Source organism: Lolium rigidum, chromosome 1 (genome assembly GCF_022539505.1).
Source record: "Lolium rigidum isolate FL_2022 chromosome 1, APGP_CSIRO_Lrig_0.1, whole genome shotgun sequence".
In the NCBI taxonomy this organism is placed as follows: domain Eukaryota; kingdom Viridiplantae; phylum Streptophyta; class Magnoliopsida; order Poales; family Poaceae; genus Lolium; species Lolium rigidum.
This window is the reverse complement of record NC_061508.1, coordinates 258,087,401-258,110,482: the sequence shown is the minus strand read 5'-3', so window position 1 is coordinate 258,110,482 and position 23,082 is coordinate 258,087,401. Positions and strand designations below refer to the sequence as shown.

The 23,082-nt window shown below is 43.6% G+C and overlaps 1 protein-coding gene across 1 annotated transcript; it reads right to left on the bottom strand.

The window, feature by feature from the left end:
• Nucleotides 1–1,593: 1,593 nt before the first annotated feature.
• On the bottom strand, nucleotides 1,594–2,172 carry LOC124684764 (RING-H2 finger protein ATL39-like). The gene has a single exon (XM_047219023.1). The coding sequence runs from the start codon at nucleotides 2,170–2,172 to the stop codon at nucleotides 1,594–1,596; it is 579 nt and encodes a 192-aa protein (XP_047074979.1).
• Between the last annotated feature and the right edge of the window lie 20,910 nt (nucleotides 2,173–23,082).

Here is a 23,082-nt window from a genome sequence, read left to right as displayed (position 1 = left end):
AGAGGTTCCGCTGATCTTAGGATCGTGTTGTGAGTTGTCCAATGCAGCAGAGATGAGGCTAGGAGTCTGAATTGATCTAGTTGGATAATGTAACGACATTGTGGCTTAACCCACGTTTGTCTACCGAGATGATTTTTTTTTTTGAAGCAAGACTGTGAGGCAAAAATCCCCACAGCAAAATTTATTAAATTATATAAAAAGGGATTATGTACAGAAAAAGAGGCCTAAAACTAAAAAAGACTAGACTAGAAAAAAACAAGAAAAGTCTCTAAGGTAAGGACTTAAGCCAACTGAGAAGACTATCTTTATGCTTGGTCTTAATTCTATACTGCAGCCAAAACATATCCTGTACAAATTTGGCCTTCCATGTAACGAGATGATTTTTTTTTTGAAGTGGACGTCCCTCTCCTCTGCATCAATTGATGCACAAAACCATCAACAAACTAAGTCTTGGGATTTGTCGATGGCTTCTAGAAAGGACTTACTCTTTGGCAAGGTATTAGAGCCTTTATGTCGAGGCATCTTATTTAACTACAGCTTTTCAAAATATCCGTACAATCAGGTATGTGTTTCTTTCACCGCACTAGTTAGGGTAATCTCATAGTTACGACATGATTGGAAAGTTGGGTGAACACCCTTATTCTTCAAGGGTATATACCTTTGTTTTCCCGATAAAGAGTGCTCTATTACTTATGAAGCTAAAAATTACACTCGGTCTCTACATAAATGAGTTGCACACTGCCGATCCAATCCAAGAGTTACATCAATAATAATAAGTCCAAGGCTCTCAACAGGTAATCACGAACACTGCAAGAACGCTTAAGGAGGTATGATAATGCTCCCTCTGTTTTCCAAATCTAGTACTTCTTCCGATTCAAGTTGATTATCGTAGATTTAGGCAAAATATTTAGACCAGAGTTACTACACGGGTTCAATTTGAACTCCAAAGTATATTATACTTAGACACAAAGGTAGTTTTAATCGGTGGTAGAAGTTCACCTTGTTTTGAGATGTAGAATATATTTTAGAAACATCGAGAACAGAGCCCAAATTGCACGCACACACGGCACGCAATATAAAATGCATATATAAGTATTTCTTTTAAAGGGTGTGACTAGTTAACTAATAACTAGATGCGTTCTCTTTAGAATAGCATCATCGAATCTTAGTTGCAACTCACCGTTAGCATGGATCACGAACCAAATCCAATAATTTAGAGGCATTTTTTTAGTTGCAACCTTATTTGCAACTAAGAAAATTTCAATTCCAACTCCACTACGACTAAAAAATCTTAATTGCACCCAACTTGCAATTCAGGTGCATAAATCGCGAAGTAAGTCCGACGTTGCAGGAATCCACTGAACACGAGCTTCGTTCTCGCAATTCCATTTTTTGAAAATGGTCCTCACACGGTGTCCACATACACAAGCAAGACAACTACATCTTGCACACTGTGGCCGTCCCACATCATTTTCAAATACACCGCAAGCAAATACATCCATAAAGATTTTACAGTCGTCAGTATGTACAGTTATATTCAGTACGAAAACTAAATACGTACCTAAAGCAGCACGTCTATACCGCAAAAAGAATCTAAACCGGCGGTACCCGGCCGACGCCGATCGTCGGGTCAGTGTCCGAGCGGCAGATCGGGCACGTCGAGTGCGCGTCCAGCCACGGGTCGATGCACTCGGCGTGGTAGAGGTGCAGGCACACCGGCAGCAGCCGCACCGTCTCCCCGAGCTGCAGCGCGCCGAGGCACACCGGGCATGTCGCCGCCTCCTCGCCCGGCCCCGTCACGTTGTGCTTCAGAGACTGGCTGTACGTGAACATCGGGAGACCGGCCGTCGGGCTGGCGACGCAGGCCCGGTGGAGCGGCTGCTCGTCCACGCGCACGCTGCTACTTTCCGACAGTGTCTCCAGCCCAGCGGCGGCGGCAGCGGCCGCAGCGCGAGCGCGGCTGTTGCGTTGTGCCCTGCGGATGGTGCACACGATGATGTACAGGAGCATGGAGGCCACGATGAAGATGACGACGCCGGCGATGATCCTGCCTCGTGACGGTGGCTTATAACTGGATGGTGGTGGTGGCGGCCGCGGCGACGGACGAAATGAAAACCACGGCGGCGCAGGAGGAACGAAGCGGGGGAAGACGACCGGGGGGAACTGAGCCATTGGTGCGTGTGTACAGCTGTGTAGGCTAGCTGACCGTCGCTGCTCGCGGCATGGTTTTTATAATCGTATATACAAGTTTCAAGCACTATTATAAGCCGATTCTTGCGAGCGCAACTACATTGAAATCAATGCTGCGGTCACAAGGGTTATAATAAACTGGTTGCTGATTCATCGCGAAACGATGGGGAAATAACAGGACTTGACTTGGCACGGTTTAATCTTGTTTATACGCGACAGCAGCCGGACGGTAGTGGTACGCTAGACAAGCTAAACGTGTACCTGGTAAACTCGGCTAGTTTAGGTTGAACCTGAAACTCGGCTCGGCTTCTTTCACGCGGAGTTCGAGTTAAGCCAGGTGCAGTTGCGAGCTACATGTTAGCTCCCGAGTTTTGAATTTTAGATCTAAGCCTGCCCGCAATCAGTACATATTAGGATATGACCGTGTAGGATAGCTTTAATTTTTTTCGGTAAAAGAAATATATTAATATCATACTGGAGTTGGGATGGTGTGTCACTTTGATATCAAACATTGGAGAAGTATAGACCGTCCGATCTTTCACAAGTAGATCTTGTACATCCGCTCGACATTACATGGTAGTGCCACCGCCAAGGGACCCTGCGCTATCTCCCTTTTCCCCGACCAAAACGTTTCGTCCACCCCGCTTTCTCCCCTTTCTCTTGCAGCGATTGGGGAGGCGGCGCTAGGGTTGAGGCGTCGCTCCCGGAGAAAACATAGCCCTCCTCCCGGCGAATCAGACCTCTCGTGAGGCGTCGCGCCAACCTCCCAAACATTCCTCCTCCCGGTGAGCTACACTGCATGGGTGTTCAACTTTTCGAGGAGATCGGGACCAAGCACCCCAGAACCGAGGTCTGCATCTTTCGTGCTCGAATTCGCACACTACCCTATCCACCCACCTCCACGCGCCACCTTGTCTCTTGGCCTTTGACTCATATGCCGGTGAAAACCCCTGCTCGCCCACTCCGGCACTCCGTCACAAGGATGCGTCACCGCTGGGCCGTGGCAGTCGCCGGCTTCCTAACCTGGCACCGAAAGCCCCTTTGTACCACCTCGATCTATTTCTCGCGACACACATGAGACCAAGCCAAATTCGGTCCTGACTCTCGCTCGTCTTCCTGGCCCACTGAAATCCCATCTCCCCCTTCCCCTCCCCATCTCAATCTGTGCGTGACCATGCCGGTGGCGCTACATCGGGGCTCGTCGGTGGCCAGACCAAGCGCGACGACCACACCAGCTGGTGGGACCCGGAGGGGGCGCGGTGGCCTGAGCTGCGTGGGACTGACGATCAATAGTTCGGAACGCACGAGATCACCGGCTCCTCTCCCCCTCTCCCTCCATCTTCTCTCTGCCCTCCATCTCTCTGATTTTGGGCTGCATAATGAGGTGTGTCGGTTAGGATCAGAACCGGCGAGAAGTATAGGACACAACCTGTTCTTTTCAAAGATCAGAAGACATATACATGGTGTTCCTGGCATATGAAATTGCCAAATTGGTTCTGGCATATGAATTTGGTTCCTTTTTAGCAACAAATAAATTATCACGCACTTGGTGTTTCTGGCATATGAAATGGTACCTTTTTAGCATTATTTCTACTACTACTCTATCTCGCAGGAATTGGTGATACTTTTGCTGGTTCATGCCTGTATGTTTTCAACTTGCACAATGTATTCTTCTGCTGATGTGATGAAGATTGATACATAAACTGGACGTTGGATAGTATGAGGTCAACAAGGAGGATACTCCTCGTCGTCGTAAGTACAGAGCTCCTCCACAACAACCTGTAGCTTTTCATGAGTTAGTTATCTGTCATCAAAATTCTGTAACCTGAAACCCGTTGCCAGAAATTTAGATTCATCCGAGGCGTTCAATGTGGTTTAGGTTGTTGATTTCTCCCCTGCACTTCAGCTAGATATAGGATGCCAATTCCCGTACCATCTTAAATTATTATACTATATATATTTTATGGCAAATACTTAGCCAGGTTTGTGATGAGATATTGGCATTAGCTTATTGTGGGTGATATCACTTGCTTTTCTCTTACCCCATCATATATTCCTTATTTAATCTCATTAACCGAACTCGCCAAAAAACCATCAGTGGTGTCATGCTTTGTGGTTCGCAGATATATAAGAGCATTTCATATCTTTTCAACTGGTATTCTTGTCTGAATTCTGCACTTGGAACAGTGTTATGAGTGGTCCTTCAGTTTGCCCGCCAAAGGATAAAATATCTTTTGATTCTCCAAGAACAAGCCAATGTTATAGGAACTATTTTTATGTTCTCACCTAAAAGTTTAGCATTACTTTTACTGAAGACAACCTTTTTTTTACATGTGTCTGGCCATCGACAAGAACCCGGAGGGCGTACTGTTCTGGCAGTCGCACAACTTCTCCCTCGTCAGGTACACGGACCTCCACATGTACCTCAAGTCCTTCCTAGGTCGTCTCCACCGACAAGGATTCTTAATGCAAATAAGTGTGTTTCATCACTTCCATATGTTCAGCTACCAAACTATTTACATGTACTTCTATCACAAGTGGTTTCTTGTGCTTACGCAGAGGTTTAAATTGGTATAACTAATCTTTGGAAGTTCTGGCTGTAGTATTGCAATATAATGGCTGCAATCTGGAGGCCAGTTCATTACCGTGCACCACATGTACTCAAACTCCGTACAAAATGTTGCTGAATTCTGATCCTTGTGCTAAGCATACCTTGTACTCCGTACTTGAGTTGATTTAAATTGGTGTTACTTTCTTTTTGCAGTTCACCGTAACTACTTTTGCTTCTCCAATATTCTGAAACTGTTGGATGATGCATACTGGCTCCAATTCTTTCAGGAGGAGATCTAAACATTCGGTTATTTCAAACATTTCTTGAAGAACTTGCTATGTCGTGCATTTTCGTGCCTACAATTATGGTAACAAGTCGACTCCGTGAAAATATAATATGGTGTTCATCCTAATCAGAACAGTTTTTCAACCATCTCAATTCTTAATATATCTATTTTTTGTTATATCTCAGTTTTACAGAAGAAACAAATTTTGTATTCTCGGTAGAATAAGATTCAGTGGTATTCAGCAGCAGATTATTCTTATGTGCTCTTTTGATGCTTTTATTTGTAGTTCCGGCACTTTTTTAGTATGTGAAAGTTTCATCTATAGAACTCTGTAAAACTATTTTTTCCTGTCATTGTACACTCGATCTACAAATAATAGTTTTTTATTGGAACTACAACATGTATGATATGGCATTGCTTTAGCTCGTGCTCATGTTCTTTCTCATATATCGATCTTGATGATATTATGTATAACTGTGAAGATTGACAGAGAGGGAGTACATATAGGAAGAAGAGTGCAATATTATGGCTCGTTGAGGGGCAATAGTGATGGCACAAATGGAATTAATGTATATTCTCAGCATGCACCATGTATTCTTTTACTGATATGGGGAAGATTTGATACATAAACTGGATGTTGGTTAGTCTCTATGCCATTTCACTTCTGTCGTCTGAAATGGATGATGCGAGCTGTTACCGCTTGTTCATTTATTGATTACTTCCTTCACAAATTGGCCTCATCTTGGCCTCCCTCGCATGGGAGGATCATTTGGACATCGCGTTCGTAATAGCCTCTTTAACTTCAATGTCTCACTCCGACGCGCGGGCATTTGACAAATTAATGGACATATAGGCGTAATATTGATCGGCCGTAGCAACGCACGGGCATCCAACTAATTAATATCGAAAGATACCAATTACTCGTAGCCTCTGCAACAATGCAACACCCTAATGGCAGTACGGATGCACACTGCCAAAAATAGAAAAGAAAACTAAGAAACAAAAGTCCCGCTACAATATCCCAGACCTAACAACAGCGATACATCCACCACCAAAACAACACCTGAAATACAGACTCTCCAAAAACAACGCCTTCAAGAAGGCAACATTGCTCCAACACCGTCGTCACTCGACCAAAGATCTTAGGTTTTTACCCTGAAGATAGTCCCGCTGTCAAAACAATGCCTCCAATAAGGTCATTGCCAGGCACAACCAGTTAAGGCTAGACCTTGGGTTTTCACCCTGATAGGTAGGACTCTGAACTTCACATGTGTTGTCGCCCCCATTTTCATACCGCTGCTGTGAATCCCGGAATACCAAGCAAGTCCCTCAACAGAGAAGAATCTTGAACCTTCCTTAGCTAGTTCTCTCATCCGGCCTTCATGATATTCTCTTCTTCTGACTTTCATCATGGATCCATAGTAACTTGACGTCAACATAGAAAAGAGTTTCGCGCCGCTCCCTCCAGAACCAAACGGTCGGAATAAAATCATGTGTGCGTGCGACCGGATACCACCCGATCTAGCAAACTCCAGGTAAAATATCCATTGTTCCATTCGTCGGCGGAGCCTTCCAAAACTCAACACTCCGGCTAGATGAAAAGGATCAGCATCCGGTAGATCTTCATCTTCGTAGAAGAAGAACCCTCGGACCACCACCATCAAACCCGAAGCAGACGAATATGCACCCACGCCGCCATCCGCTGACCAACGACGATGAAGGATGATTCGGTGGACGGCGGCAGCCACAACCACACCATCCTCGCCCCGCAAATCGGCGCCCCCTTCCTCGCGCCGCCAGCAGAAGCCGAAGATGGATCTCAACGGGCACAAGATCCAACAGCCGCCACCACCACCATCCATCGCCAGGGTCCATGGAGGAGGAGCCGCTGCCACCATACATCACATTTTGCTCACTTTTTACATAGCAAATCGATTAACTGAAACCTGGACAGAATTTGAGCTCAACGAGGTATTACTGCTTTAACTTATCTTTGAGAGATCACACTTTCAATTGTTGCATTTTCCAAATACAAGCTCACTATCTAAAATATATATGCAGAGAATTGCCCATGATCATTCACTTGACCCTCTGCTCCTCCAATTCATCCATCGCGTCACAGATCTGGTCAATTCAGATATGTGACAAACTAGGTATGAGGATCATGCATTCATGATTCATCTTCCTCGGAAGATCACATGTGGTCATCCTGCTTATGCATATTATTCTAATCTTTACTAGTAGAAATGCCCGTGCATTGCTACAGGAAAACAAATGAAACATACAAAAGCAAAAAAATTATTGATGGGATTCGTAGCATAGAAAACAAAAAATTTCCTACCGCTAGAACGAATAACAAGCCAAGATGCAATCTAGAAGATGGTAGCAACGAGAAGATCATGAGACTAACCCTCGAAGATTTCCAAAGCCTACGAGATTAGATCTCGTTGTTGCAGAAGATGATCACTTGCCGCTTTCAAAAGCACGTAGAAGATCTTGACGGTGCCACAGTCGGGCAGCACCTCCGTACTCGGTCACACGTTCGATGTTGATGACGACGTCCTTCTCCCTGTTCCAGCGGGCAGCGGAAGTAGTAGATCCTCCTCGGAATCCAGACAGCACGACAGCGTGGTGGTGGTGGTGGTGGAGATCTCCGGCAGGGCTTCGCCTAAGCACTACGGGAGATGTATGAGGAGGGGGTGGCTAGGGTTTGGAGAGAGGGGCAGCCGGCCTTGGTGCCTTGAGGGGTGCGGCCAAGGTGGTGTTGGTGTAGCCGGCCCCTCTCTCTCTCCTCCTCTTTATATAGGTGGAATCCCTAGGGTTTGCCCAAAGTCTTCGAATAAGACCCCAATTCAAAAACTGTCATATGGACGAAACCTAGAGGGACAGGGACTCTCCCCTTCCCCCCTTGTTGGCCGGCCAAGGAGGTGGAGTCCACCATGGACTCCACCCTCCCACTTGGTTGGCTGGTTAGGGTTGGTGGAGTCCAACTAGGACTCCACATTCCATGATGATTTCTTCCGGAAGGTTCTAGAACATTCTAACGCCTTCCATAAATGCATCGGATCATTTCCAAACTTGGAAAGTGACTTCCTATATATGAATCTTATTCTCCGGACCATTTCGGACCTCCTCGTGATGTCCTAGATCCTATCCGAGACTCCGAACAAAATTCAAACTCTATTCCATATTCCATATCTACTTAAAATGACATCAAACCTTAAGTGTGTCACCCTATGGTTCGTGAACTATGCAGACATGGTTGAGACTTCCCTCCGACCAATAACCAATAAAGGGATCTGGAGATCCATAATGGCTCCCACATATTCAACGATAACTTAGTGATCGATTGAACCATTTACATACGACACCGATTTCCTTTGTCTCGCGATATTTTACTTTTCCGAGGTTTGATCATCGGTATCTTCATACCTTGTTCAACCTCGTCTCCGACAAGTACTCTTTACTCGTACCGTGGCATATCATCTCTTGTGAACTATTCACATGCTTGCAAGCTAATCAGACGATATTCCACCGAGAGGGCCCGAGTATATCTATCCGTCATCGGGATGGACAAATCCCACTCTTGATCCGGATGCCTCAACTCATACTTTCCGAATACTTAATCCCACCTTTATAACCACCCATTTACGCGAGTGGCGTTTGATGTAATCAAAGTACCCTTCCGGTATAAGTGATTTACATGATCTCATGGTCGAAGGACTAGGTAACTATGTATCGGAAGCTTATAGCAAACTGAACTTAATGACGTGATCTTATGCTACGCTTATTTGGGTGTGTGTCCATTATATCATTCATCTAATGACATAACCTTGTTATTAATAACATCCAATGTTCATGATCACGAAACCTTGATCATCTATTAATCAACAAGCTAGTTATATAAGAGGCTTACTAGGGACTCCTTGTTGTTTACATAACACACATGTATCAATGTTTCGGTTAATACAATTATAGCATGGTATGCAAACATTTATCATAAACACAAAGATATATAATAACCACTTTATTATTGCCTCTTGGGCATATCTCCAACAATTATAACATCACAACAAATGGCAGCTCACGTTGTTTCTCCCTTCTCTACTATGTCAACCTTGATTTTAGTCTTTGTCGGTACAAAAAATGTTGATCCTTTCATGTACTATGCACGTCTCCTCGGTGATATCTCTCTATCCGTCTTACATAGGAACAAAAATTGCAGCAGAAAAGCATCCCATATATAATTGGAATAGCATCCATCCATTAAATGTTGCAACATCAGCGGACCAAATTGTGAACAGATCCACAACCACAGTGAATAAACATAATTCCGTATAAACCAGTGCATATTTAATGAACCAAAAGAATTCATAATTGGAACAGATGTCAATCAATGTCACCAAATATATGTGAGTGTCACATTTAGTGCAGTTGTGCAGATTTTGATCTAGAAATATATTAACATGAAATCTCTGCTATACAACTTCTGGCTCAACATCACCCAACCCCACTTGCTCCAGCAGTATTCCAAATTCAAAACAATATGTTGGCTTCGCCTCGATTTCCACTCGTCCCTCCATCTCTATGTGTGCTACTCGCCTTGCAAGTCCAGCACTGCACCTTCCTTGTGGTTTTGTGAGTAGAATTTGATTTAGAACAGTAAAACTGAAAAGGAGAGCTCGTACTATTATCAATGGAGGTCATGGTAATGCACATAACACACCTAATTATCCTTTTATAATGGGATGCCGCCATAGAAAAGAGCAAAAATTTAATGTGTCCACCACAAACCTGGATCCTTCAATATCAATTGACAATGAAATCAATCTCATGAGTTTTTCACTTGAAGACAAACACACTCATCTTTTTGATAATCTAGATTGAAGTATATAATGAGCATTGTATCCTTAAATATTTTATTTTTTGCAGAATCTCACTCAAGTTCTGAAAGTTCTAAATAGCTGAAGAGTATATTACACCGTCACTTGTTGGTAATCGATTGAAAATTGCAGTATTGCACCCTGGAAATAAATTAAATGTTGAACCAGAATACCAACCAAAATAATTTGAAGTTATCTAACAGTCAATAGTAGTCAAGTCTAGAGACAACAAAGTATTTTTGGCATAAGTGAAACAATTGAATGTTAGGTCATCAAGCATCGAAGATCCGGCAAAATATTAACAATAAACTGAGAGTCTAAGGAAAAATTATTCAGAAAAGATCTAAAGTAACTGCACGATCATTTTGTCAAACACAAGCAGAGAAAATGCACCACGATTTTGAAAGAGCGAGATTGTATTTTTTGCTCAATGAGTTGTTAGAAGAGGGATGCAATCTTTCAAATAAGGGCAACACAACCGCTAGATTTAGCTTGTGTAAGCGCGCGTGGACCTACATGTGAATAAGGGTGTAGAGAGCAAGTGTTTCATCCAGCATGCAGTAGGTGCTGATGTGCCATTACTCTAGTTAGCTACACTTGCATTAAGATTTGAGTTACTACACTTTTGAAAAAATGGTGTTCTGGTTGAAAGAATTACTCTGCAAGCCCACTCTGTACTCTCCAAACCAAAATTCTACTTGGTGTGGAGGAAATTACCTTGCGATGTACTCCCTCCGTCTCATGAAACTTGTCTTAGATTATTTGTCTAAACTTGAATGTATCTAAACACTATCTTGCATGTAGAAACATTTAAATTTAGACAAATCAAAGACAACTTTCATGGGATGGAGGGAGTACAAAATATTCCCAACCTTATTTTTCTGAACTCCCCTACCTTTATTAGGCCTGTTAAGTTTTGCCTCGGTCATGTCTGTCAGGCACTCAGGTTAGCCAATTGAATGACCACAACTTTAGAAGAGTTCCAATATTGTCATGCTAAACCACTATAAAAATATTCCAAATCACAAGCTCATCTGGCTAAAAGGCAAGGTCATTGACCGTTGAAGATGGCTTGACAACTTCAAAAAGATATACAAATGGTTTGAGTCTCCAGTGAGAACATGAGTTCATAAACTTTGTAAGTCATCGGTTATCTCCACCCAAGTACAAAATTGATTAAGCATGAACAATTCCACCAAAATGAATTTCTCAATTAAGCATGAATTTTCACTAAATTGGTACAACTATAATCAGTCATTCATAGGGTCTGCAACACAATTCTTGCATAACCATATGTTCTAGAACATAATAAACATTTGATTGCCCTTCAAAGGGTACAGTAAATGCCAAGAGTGGTTTATGTGTATACTTAAAATACTTACTGTACTTCAGAATAATGTTTGTATTGATCAAAACAAAATTGAGCAAGAAGTTATTAAATCATGGTTTCATTTACTACTTATGAAACCAAAATAAACCAATTCATTTTAACTATAAGCTCAAGAAGTTACCAATTAGTTTGTTTGTCTACAGGAAGTACAAAAGGTGATATACTTCAAAATGATGTTGTAGCTTAGTGAATATTATACAATGAACAGAAAACAAGTAGAAAGTTAAAATGGGGAAGACCTAAAGAAACATCCTGGTAGCTGCAGACACAAAGAGCCTCTAAACGTCCTAATTTTACAAAAAAAATGATCATCCAAGTAACCGCACGCACAAATGAACACTAACATACCTAGAAGTAAGAAAAAAACACCCAGGAAGTTAAAATATCGAAGACCTAAAGACACATCTCCTTTAACTGCAGGCATGCATGCATGAACGAGCCTCTAAATTGCCTAGTTGATGGGTTCGTTGCATGGAAAACAAAAAATTTCTACCGCAAAGACGAATAAATCCAAGATCTGATCTATGGAAAAACCAAGATCTAATCTATGAGATCGGAGCAACGAGATATATGTGAGACTAACCCTCAAACATTCCAAAGCCTACGAGATCAGATCTCGTTGTTGATGTAGTCGATCGTCCCGGTCTTTGCAATCCGGCAGCACTTCCGTACTCGGTCGCGCGTACGGTGTCGATGAAGCCCGTACTCTCCCCATTCCAGCGGGCAGCGGAGGTGTGGTAGATCTCCATGGAATCCCAGCAGCACGACATCGTGGTGGTGGTGGTGGAGAAGAAAAACTGCAGGGCTTCGCCTAAACCGGAGCAGTGTATGGAGGAGGAAGAGAGGGGGCGGCCAGGGTTTGGTGAATGAGTGTGGTGGCCGGCCACCCCCTCCCCTCTTTATATAGGGGGAGGGGTCGGCCTAGGGTTTCCCCATGGCCCCACCTCATCCTTGGCCGGCGCATGGGGGGATTTCTTCCCCCTCAAGCCTTCCCCTTTATCTCTTCATTTAAACACTTTAATTTAGAGATAGATTTTATCTCTAGATTTAAACAATTTAAATTAGAGATAGATCTTATCTCTAGGGGTGGGCCGGCATGGGCCCACATTTCATAGTGGGCAGGACCCACAATGCCATGTGGCGCCTATGTGGCCCCTCCCGGGGTGGTGGACCCACTTGTGACCCTCTAGAACCTTCTAGAAGCTCCAGTCAAAAACACCGGAACTTTCCTGAACCCCGGAAAGTGACTTCCCATATTAGTTAACAGTAAAATTGAACCAGCTAGGAGCCTCCTCAGCGTTTTGCGTTCATTAGCCACTGGATCCCGCTAATGGACGTACTAGATTGTCCGGACGTCCCATGGCATCTCCCTAGAGCTTTTTCACCCGCACACCGCATGGCATGGCTAATCCAACGTTATTGGGCTGCTACTCCCGATATGGCCCTGGAAGGCCTCTGGTTAATCAGGCCGAGATTCCGCCGCAACACCTACTAGGCCTTCCTCGTCACGTGATTCCTCGCCATCGGCCTGCCAACGTAAATGGGCTGTTGTTTCGGAAAATTCTCTTGAAGCTTTCTCTTCCGTGCAAGGCCACAAATCCAGAGGCTCACTTAGAAAATCAAAGGTCGGTGGCGGATGGAATCAAGGAGAGCAAGCTCTCGCTCTCCCTCTCCCTTCCGTTACTGTCTTTAAGGCCTTGTTTGGTTGAAGTGTATCACCGAGTAACTGAGAGTGTTTTTTCCAAGGGGATTGGGTGAAGACACTCTTGTCACCCAAAACACTTTGTTACACCAAAAAACTCTTCCGCACCAATACTCTCCATTTATTCATCTGTTTGGCACCCAGGGATAATTCTACAACCAAAAATGCAATTTACACAGCAAGGCTATGGACGATCATAGTAATTCGAATAAAAATTAAACTTTTACACTATGGTCACAATCACAGTACAAAAAATAGATGCCTTGGATCGGAGGCGCGGTGGCCTTGACTTCGTCGGCTTGTGGACCTAAGAAGGTGAGGCGACTTAGGGATGGACACGGTAGCATTGGTGGATAAAAAGTCGGCGGAGGCTACGCGGCCAGGCAAGCGGCAGTGTCATCGCTCCGCCTCGCCAACGGAGCCATGCATCACGTTGAGAAGGTGTCTCTGATGCACTTCCACCCGAAAAAGTTGTTCCGCGGTTTGGCAACATAGAAGTACCTAAAGATGGAACTGATGGATTGGAGCTTTTTCCCTCCTACAAAACCAAGAACAAAAGATCAAATCTTTGCACTTTCTTTACAAAAAATAGTAAGAGCTGAATCATCACAACCCGTACTCTCCCTATTTTTAACATGGACAAGAACAACAAAACATAATTTTCATGAATTTTCGCCAAAATATCATGATGCAACCAGGACTACAAACGAAAGGCAAAAGCATAGCTAACTTGAAGCACTAGGCAGCCAAACTCAAGGAATTGTATCAGCTGATTGAGCAACGAAAGGCAAAAGGATGAAATGGACTGAAATCAACATAAGATACAAAAGCATCAGCTGATTGAGCAAACTATAAGCATCAGTTTTTGTTTGCGAAATTCCTTCTTTTAGAACCTATTGTCTAGACCCCATCCTGCAATGCAAATATATTTGGTTGTAAAACATCTGTGTGTTAAAGTGAATTCAATTTAATTGATACAAGATTTGCAAGAAACTGCATCTAACAATGCATCAGACCGTATAAGCGATATTGCACATTAATTGTATAACCATTCCAAATGTCATGTTTGCACAGGGTCATCCTACAGATCACAAGTTCAGTTATTTACAGTAGCACAAGTCGGCTCTGAATTCCTCACACCGTCGGATCATTGGAACCCCCATCGCTACTAAACTACAATGATGATAAGAAAAAAGTCAAGGCTTGTTCCATCTACTGAAGCAAACATAACCAAGAAATATTAATTATAATTTGTAAGTATTGGCCATGGACTGAATCGGCATATGCACATCTATCAAATTAGAGGCAAACACAAATCGGCACTGTAGGCATCTAGGGCAATTAACAAATCCAAAAGGAAGTGCAATGGAACACAAATCATATATTACTAGACGCAACTAACAGATTCAAAAGGAAATGCAGTGGCATCAAGAACTAGAGGCAAATACTGTAATCATATATTACTTCAGTAATTGACAGAATGACAGATCCAACAGAAATCTGAATCTGTAGCCACTAGCTCACGCTCACCCTAGGCATCAAGAACTAGCTAGAGGCAACTAGATAGGGAGGGAAGGGCGAGTTGAAAGAGAACTTACAGGAGAGGACGGACGGCCGAAGGAGCCTACGTCGGCACGAAACTCGGCGGCGGCGGCGCCAGGTGTTGAAGCGGCGGCAGCATCAGGTGCTGAGGCGGCGGGGGCGGGTGCTGAGTCTGCGGTGGCGGCGGATGCTGAGTCGGCGGCGTAAGGTGCTGAGGAGGCATCGCCGGAGATGTTACTTTCGTTTGCAGGGTAGCGGAGCCGCCGGCGTCGCCGCGACGCGCGTGGACCGAAAAACGCGAGGTGGGTGGAGCGTCTAGAAAACTCGTCGGGTCGACGTGTATTGCGGGGTTTACTCGGGCTGAGCCCGGCCAAGACCGGCCTGCCAAACGGCTCGCTCGCCGTTTCCCGTGTATAAAATTTAGGCCGGGATAATACTCCACAAAGGACGCGGCTAGGGGGCATCCGGGTGCTGGTTTATATATCCAAGCACTCACCCCATAAAAGGAAAATCCTAGCAGCTCTTTATCCCACGTACGGAAAAGGAAACTTTTGGATTAACAGGGAATCATCACTCCACGTGTATTTAACTTTCATACGGAAAAATTCAAAAAGTCAATACTTTTAAACCGTATGTCAGAACGAACATCCGTTTTCATTGATCATTGGGTCTCTCGCGAGAAGATCTTCGAAACTAGATCTCATTTGTATATGTTTCGACAAACTTTTTTTTGTAAAAGCAACTTAGTGTTATGGCAAAAACAACTTAGTGTTATATCAAAAGCAATTTCGTACAAAAGAGTTTTTTTACACTTTTTTGTATGTTCTGTAGCTAACTTAGTTTCTGAGATACTAATTTAAAAACAACAACCAGCGACTCAATAATACTAAGACCTACAACATCGCACTGCTAGTTGCCAACCATATTTTGTTAGTATCATCAGTAACCGGAAATTCAATTTGGCTCCCGGGTGCGTATGCTCCCTCTACCAAAAAAACATATTTCGAAATGTCAAAAAATTTAGATAAAAAATTCTACGTGTACATCTCCATAATGTATGTGCATTTGCTAAGTTTCACGAAAAACCAATATTTTTTGTGGTCTATGTAAAAAGGAGAAATTTTATCTTGTGAAAAGCATTGTTTTTAGCACTGAATTTTGTCTTTTTTACACACGTCACATGATAAGTTGATTTTTTATGAAACGACTTTGCGAGCGCGTAGCACGTGAAGATGTACGTACAAATTTTTTGTTTCAATTTTTTTGAAATTTAAAATGTACATAAAATGCATTTCAAAATATAGGGAGCATATGCACCCATGTTCCAAAACACCACTCCCGTAACAGTAACTTGTTTCTAAGGTAGACAACTTGGTAGCAACGAAAATACAACTTTATAGCAAACCATGCACAACTTAGGTACATCTGACCAACTTCACACGATAATGCAACTCCACTTCAGAACAATGATGCTAGTTGACTTTGTACCACTAGTGGACCACTTAGGCACGACTATAGGCAAGTTCACAATGATGGTGTGTAAATTCACCATGATTGATACGTAACTTATGTGTGGTGCTAGCCGACTTAGTATTGTTAGAAAAGAGTTAACAAGAGTGGTGGTAGCCGACTTAGACGTGGTGAAGCTATTATTGGATAATGTATGCAACTTAATCATAGTTGGTATACAACTTAAGAAGAGTGTATATGCAACTTAATAATAGTTGGTATGCAACTTAATATTCATGGATATACAACTTATAAATAGTGGGTATGCAATTTAGCAAATGTGTGAAGTAACAATTTACTATCTACAAACACGAATTAGCAAATGTTTGAATGAAAATTTTATTTTGTGGAAAAATACAAGTTAGCTCATATGTGAAGCCCATAATACTGCCGGAAAAAATACAACCTATCACATGTATGAAGAAACAGATTTTTTGTCTTCATGGCAGTTGTCGGCTCAAGGTACACGACTCCATCTCGATCAACACGAATGTGGCCGATCTCACAAGACAAGACACGGGCTACTATGCGAGCTGCAAGAAGACGAACGGGATATCGCTTCGATACCGTTGGTGCCTAGGTGGGAGCTCTAGGATGATGTAGAGGGCGAGATGTGGGCGGACTGTCTAGCTCTACATATGTCGGCAACAAGAGCGAATCGAGCGAGATGAAGAGAGTTTGTGACATCGCGATAGGCAATTCATGCAACTTAGCTCTCGTGGTAGACAATCGTCTAAAGGTAGAAAAATTTACATATGAGGTACGCAACTTAGCATCAATAGTGTGTATAATTTAACAACAATGGGTATGCAACTTAGAACTAGTGTACATGAACTTAATAATAATGAGTATGCAACTTACTACATGTGTGAACTACATGGGGTATATAACTTAGCACAAGGGGATATACAACTTATAGATAATGGGTATGCAACTTAGTTTATATATGTGTGAAGCAACAATTTACTATCTACGAAACAGAACTTAAAAAAGGTGTGAGAGAACAATATATTATGTGCAAAATACAACTTAGTTCATCCGCGAAACCAATAATACCACCGGCAAAATTGAACTTGGAACAAGCCTTAAGCAATAATCTATTTGTTGGCAAATGCAAATTCGCAAATTTGTAGGGGATAATTTGTTGTTCCCAAAATGCAACTTAGATCATCTGTGGAATAAATAATACTGCTGACAAAAGTATAAATTAGCATATGTATGAGGAAATAATTTGATTTCTTCGTGGAAGGCCGAACAATAGCGATTCAGAGCTCTAGGATGATGGGTGACGTGGGATGGCGGGCAGACTTTTCCAGCTCGGCGCATGTCGGTAGCATGAGGGAATCGAGTGTGCGATCTTTGGCGAAAGGGAGTAAGGGTATCTCCAGCGGCCCGACGAAAATACAACTTAATAACAAACAATGCACGACTTAGACATAGTGGTAGGAACCTTGGTGACAATGTTACACAAACTTCACATATGCGGTATATGCAAGTTAACACTAGAGATTTCACCTTTGCAACAATATGTATAAAATTTAGCACATGTGTGAAGCAACAATTTATTGCCTACAAACACGACTATGCAAATATGTGACCTAACATTTTATTTTGCGCAAAATACAACTCCATGTCAGCATAATCCAACTTAGCAGATGTATGAAACAACAAATGACGGTCGATAAAGTGCAACTTAGAAAATATTGGGGAAAATTTTACTGTTTGCAAATGCAACTTAGCTCAGGTGATAAAAATAACACCACCTCCAAATTGCCATAATAGGTATGAAACTTAGCACATGTGTGAAACAACAATTTATCATCTACAAAAACGAATTAACAATTGTGAGAGAGAACATTTTATTGTATGCAAAAAACAAATTAGCTTTTTTGCGGAAAAGAAACAACTTAGCTCATGCTTGGAACTTAATATCGCCGGTAAAAAAACACAACTTACCACATTTATGAGGAAACAATTTGATGTCTACATAGTGCCACCGCCATGAGGTGCAACTCCATCGCGATCAACATTCAACGCGGAGCACTAAGACTATGGGGCGGGCAAGACGACAATCAGGCCGTCTAGTTCGACGTACATCAACAACTAATTGAATCAATCTAGATAAAGAGGAGTGCCATCTAGCGCACGATCTTTGATGAAATGGACTTAAACGCATCATCATCATCATCATCAAGCACTATCATATTTGGCTCGTCTTGGGGTCATAGAGTGGGACGAACATAACAAACTTTCTCGGTAACGCCATGATGAACGCCGTTGGGAGTGGTGCGCACATAACACATGTGAGCTAATACTATTACATGGATCAATTCACGATACGTCAAAAAAAAACATGGGTTTTTATCAACAAAATTGTCCTAGGAAACTAATTTGTCTTGGATTTTTTTGAGGGGCTAATCTGTCATGGATTATTTTGCTAATTCGTCCAAATGCAGTGACCTTGAAGTAAAAAAAAGCACAGAGAGGATAAGGTTCTCTCCCATCTCAACTGAATCTCCCGTGCGTTTTCAGATAGCCTTCCCGGCAGCTAGCTTGCTCGGCCCGCGCGAGGCACCCGGCCAGCTCCTGTTGCGCCGCTCCTGCTCTGTTGCTAAGGGTCTCCAGGAGGAGGCTATGTGGGCTGGAAACACTAGAGAGTAGGTACGACTGTGAGTTCTATCGCGCGGCGGCGTTGACCTGGATGGTACCCGGCGAGGCGCTGCGAGCGCCACGCCGGCGGGGGCCATCACGATCTCCGCGCTCGCGTCGGAGCGAGACGAATTCCGGCACACCGGTGGAGGCGTTGGGGACGACCTGTCGGCGAGCGGTAGAACCGGGAGAGGAACATAGGGAGGGCGGCGCGAGCATCGGCGACCACCTCGGGAAATCTCGTGGCTACGGGTCGAGGTTGGGACCGGGAGCACCTCCAGGAAGCGCCGTGGAGGGTCGGAGGCTTGGACCTCGACGGCGAAGTGCTCGGTCTCCGTGTGGAGGCGGGACAGGGGTGGAGGGCGCGCGCCGGCGGGGTGGCGTCACGGAGGTTGAGATAGAGGGCGGCGCTCGCGGCAGGGCGGCGGCGCTCGCGAGCGAAGGTAGCGAAGCTCGCCGGCGGTGGTGGAAGCGCTCGCCGGCGGAGGGAGCGGGTCGAAGGGAGCGACACGGGACACTCAGGTGCCAGTCTGTCGGAACAGATGCGAAAAGCGATGCTCGATCGAACGGCCACAAAACGGATGCTCGATTAGCGAATCAGCATCCAAGCACTTTTTAGCATTTGGGCTCCACAAAACCGGTTAAAACTCCTGTGCCAAACAAGGCCTAAGAGCATCTCCAACAGGAGCGCTAAATCTTGGCGCTGTAAAAGCACTTTACAGCGCGCTCTATCCATGTTTTGTGCGTGAGGGCATATTCACCTCCAGCAGAAGCTCTAAACTTTGGAGCTGTAAAAATCTGTACCTGTTTCTGTGCGCGACGGATACAGCGCGCTCTTTCCGGCGCGGTAGATATAGTGCATGATATAGCGCTTTTGCCCCAAGCTGTATTTTACAGCGCAGAATAGAGCGCCTGTTGGAGCATAATTTTACGCCCGCGCGCTAAACCAGCCGCTTTTTTGGATACAGCGCGGGATAGAGCGCCTGTTGGAGATGCTCTAAGGGTCAGTACCCGACGGTGGTCAAACCACTCTCGCAAGCCTCCTTTTATTCTGGCCTCCCCTTCCTCTCTCCTATGGTTAAATCTAATCATGCTCTTGCGCCGGCGGCGCGGCGGACGGTGCGTAGATGCCGGTAAAATCACCTCCCCCCCCCCATGGAAACACTCGCGTTGTCGTCCCCTATCTCCCCTGGCAGTCGTTCGTGTGTTTGCTTACCCATGATGGATGTTAAGATATTCCTCACCTGGCTAATCTTCCAGCTCGCATATTCGTTTTCACAGAGATCTGTCTGTTAGCACACCTGCAAAATTAGTTTCTACTTTTTATCATATGTTTTTTTGTGAGCTGCAAAGTGGCTCATGGCAGGGAAGTTCTAGATCATTGTGCCGGTCAGGTGCTCCATACTCGATCGCTGGAAATTCAACATCACGAGGGACACCATATGCAACTCTTATTACTCTCGTTGTGTCTCAGTGAGTTGTTTCAGTCATAATTGATCTGGAAAAGGCCCCACGACGATCCTCGATGGGTGTTCATCCTGTGTCCCATGCTTCCGATTGTGTTTCATGATGATTAAGACGTGTGAAAGGAATCGTGTAAGAATAAGAAAATCCATGCACACCTGAATACCTGATCCACCATGGTTCCCCTCCTAACTTTGGGTAGATTTCACTAGGTCTATTTGATGTACTGGCATGAATATTGACATGCCATTCACCTTTTTTTCGAAATGGGGAGTGTAACCCCGGCTTCTGCATCATGATGATGCACACGGCCTTTTATTAGCCAAACGTTTTATTCAGTTTTACATAGAAAGGTCTCAATCATCGCCTACAGTTGATACAAAAATCAACCAGCGGAATAAAAAACTAGCAAAACTACACATCATTGTAGTCTCCTAGTATGACGCCAGCCAGCCTAGCACAAGATATCCTGAGCGACCGTCAGGAGCCGTGTGCATCCAGAAACCATGGCATCCCGAAGCCCCTCCGGCGAAAGAAGAGCCCATAACTGAACCCAGTGAACCAACATGTGGATAACCTGCAAATAGTGAAAAGATTTTTTTTTTGTTAAAGATAAGATCATTTCGAGCCTTCCAAATAGACCAACATAAAGCAGAAACCCCCACACGAATGAAAGCTTTAGATTGTCTATCTACTCCATTTAACCAATTGCCGAACATATTCGTAACATTGGTTGGAGGTGGAAGGTCAAAAGTAAAATTAACAGTCTGCCAAAGAAGTTTAGCCAATGGACATTCAAAGAATAGATGTTCAACGGTTTCCTGTGCACCACAGAAAACACACTTCATACATGCCATTCACCTGGATAGAGAGCGACCTCAAGCAACAACCTGCAGATGGTGAAGTTGCATTTCTTCACAGGTAAAATGGTAAGAAGACTACTCATATGCATTCAATCTTGGGATCTACTGATGGGGGTAGATGCTTGATAAAATGCCAACCTTGCCGTGTGCTCTTGTGGTCGATGGCAGATTCATAAGGCTGACATGCCGGTGTTGTACAAGATCGGTGCCTGAAGTAAAATGCGAATTTGAGATAGTTGTTGGACTGAACCATAGAGTTTCAATATACTTCTGATTTCTAACATTAGTTTATTATAATTATTTTCTATTTTGATTTATAGGTTAATAATGTTATTAGAAATAGCTGTCTTTTATTTTTTGTAGGATGTTGGTCAACTCTCCTGTGGCAAGTAATGTTATGGTTGGAAAATCTCATGGGGTTACCGGTCACAATTCTGTTCAAACTTTAGGGGTGAGAACTATGCTCATGGTGCATGTTCTCTTCTTATAATGGGGAATCAGTCTGCATTGATAGTAAGTAATGGTAAATGTTTCACCTAGGGCTGTATGGATTTTCTTTGTGCTGCAAGGTAAAATATTGCATCTTCCTGGTCTTTTATTTCCCGTGTGTTTTTAGCTAATGGTCGACAACATAATAACATTCGTTTAGATGTGCAAAACTTATGGTATTTCCTTCCAACTGATGCTTTATGACCTGTCAATTTTCAGTTCTGAGTAAATCATAAATGTTGTTACACATTGTTCACCATGTTCATCGTTTTCTCTATTCTCGGTCCTTTTTAATATCTATATATAGGGTAAAAGGGTGTATTAATCAACCACGTCCACAGTAGTATGTGTGATTTATTTTAATAAGTTGTTTGTAGGCTCGATGAAGAAGCATTGTAATCTCACGGCTGATTTTTTGCATCTATAAAAGAACAAGACACATTTTGTGCAAGAGAACTAGAGAAGTAGACTTTGTTTGCTTATGTTGCCAATGAGTTTAGCTTATATGATTTACTCATCTTTCAGGAACTATTGCAAGACCTACAAGAAGAATAGAAGTTAATCTAAGATGACATCAGGAACCAAGGAGAAGGGGAAGTGAAAACATATAAAAAGCCTAAGAAAGATGAGTAGAAGACACTATTTATGAAAATTATCTTGTAGATTACGTTTATCAACAGCTCTTACTCTGTAAATGTTGTGAATTGCATTTCATGCCCAACTAACAAATAGTTCAAGATAAGATCGTAAAGGTGTATAATTGAACTATACATATTGGTTATTGTTCCAAATTGGCAACTTGAAGGTCTATTAAAAACAAAAACAAAAACATGCAAACAATAATATGAATCAGTTTTTTGGTGATCTAGCTTTCTCTAGAAAGTAAAAACTCTTGGATTGATCACGCTGAGGCAGAACCTTGTTTTGACTTAGCGCTTGTGCAACCTTCATGTACAGTGTACCTCCGATTTCTGGAGTATAATAATATTTATTGTCACTACAAGAAAAGTTCTGATAGACAACGTCCCAAAATCGTCAGCTAAGGGGTATTTTTCGTCGCCTATGGGCTTAACCCGACGATATGGGTTCTGTTGTCGAAACTGCGTCAGGCAAAGTCCTACCACGTTTTTTTCGGTCCATCGCGCTTGGGCGCCCTTCCGCCACGGAAAATCGGACCGTTGCAGAAGTGTTTCCGGGAGCCCGTTGACTGTGCGACGTCATGCAAGCGCCACGTGGTAGACGCCGTTAACTGTCAGTTAACGGCGTTAACCGGCTGAAACCCCGTGGTAGATGGTAGGCCCACACGAGGCCTGCCACGTCTTAAGCGGGCCGACCCATTAAGTTTGCGGGCCGGGCCAGCTAACTTAGTTTGACCGGTCAACTATATAGCTGGGCTGGACCATTAGTTACGTGGGCCGGGCCTAACCTCTAAGGTTGACTGGTCAAAACTTTAATGGGCCGGCCCATAAGCATGTGGGCCGGGCCGAATGCACTCATTTGACCGGTCAACAGGCAAAAAGGCCGGCCCACAAGACATGTGGGACCCACTTTCCTGTTATCGGGC

Excerpts from the sequence above, each read along its gene's own strand:
- LOC124684764 (XM_047219023.1), bottom strand. The coding sequence starts at position 2,172 with ATGGCTCAGTTCCCCCCGGTCGTCTTCCCCCGCTTCGTTCCTCCTGCG.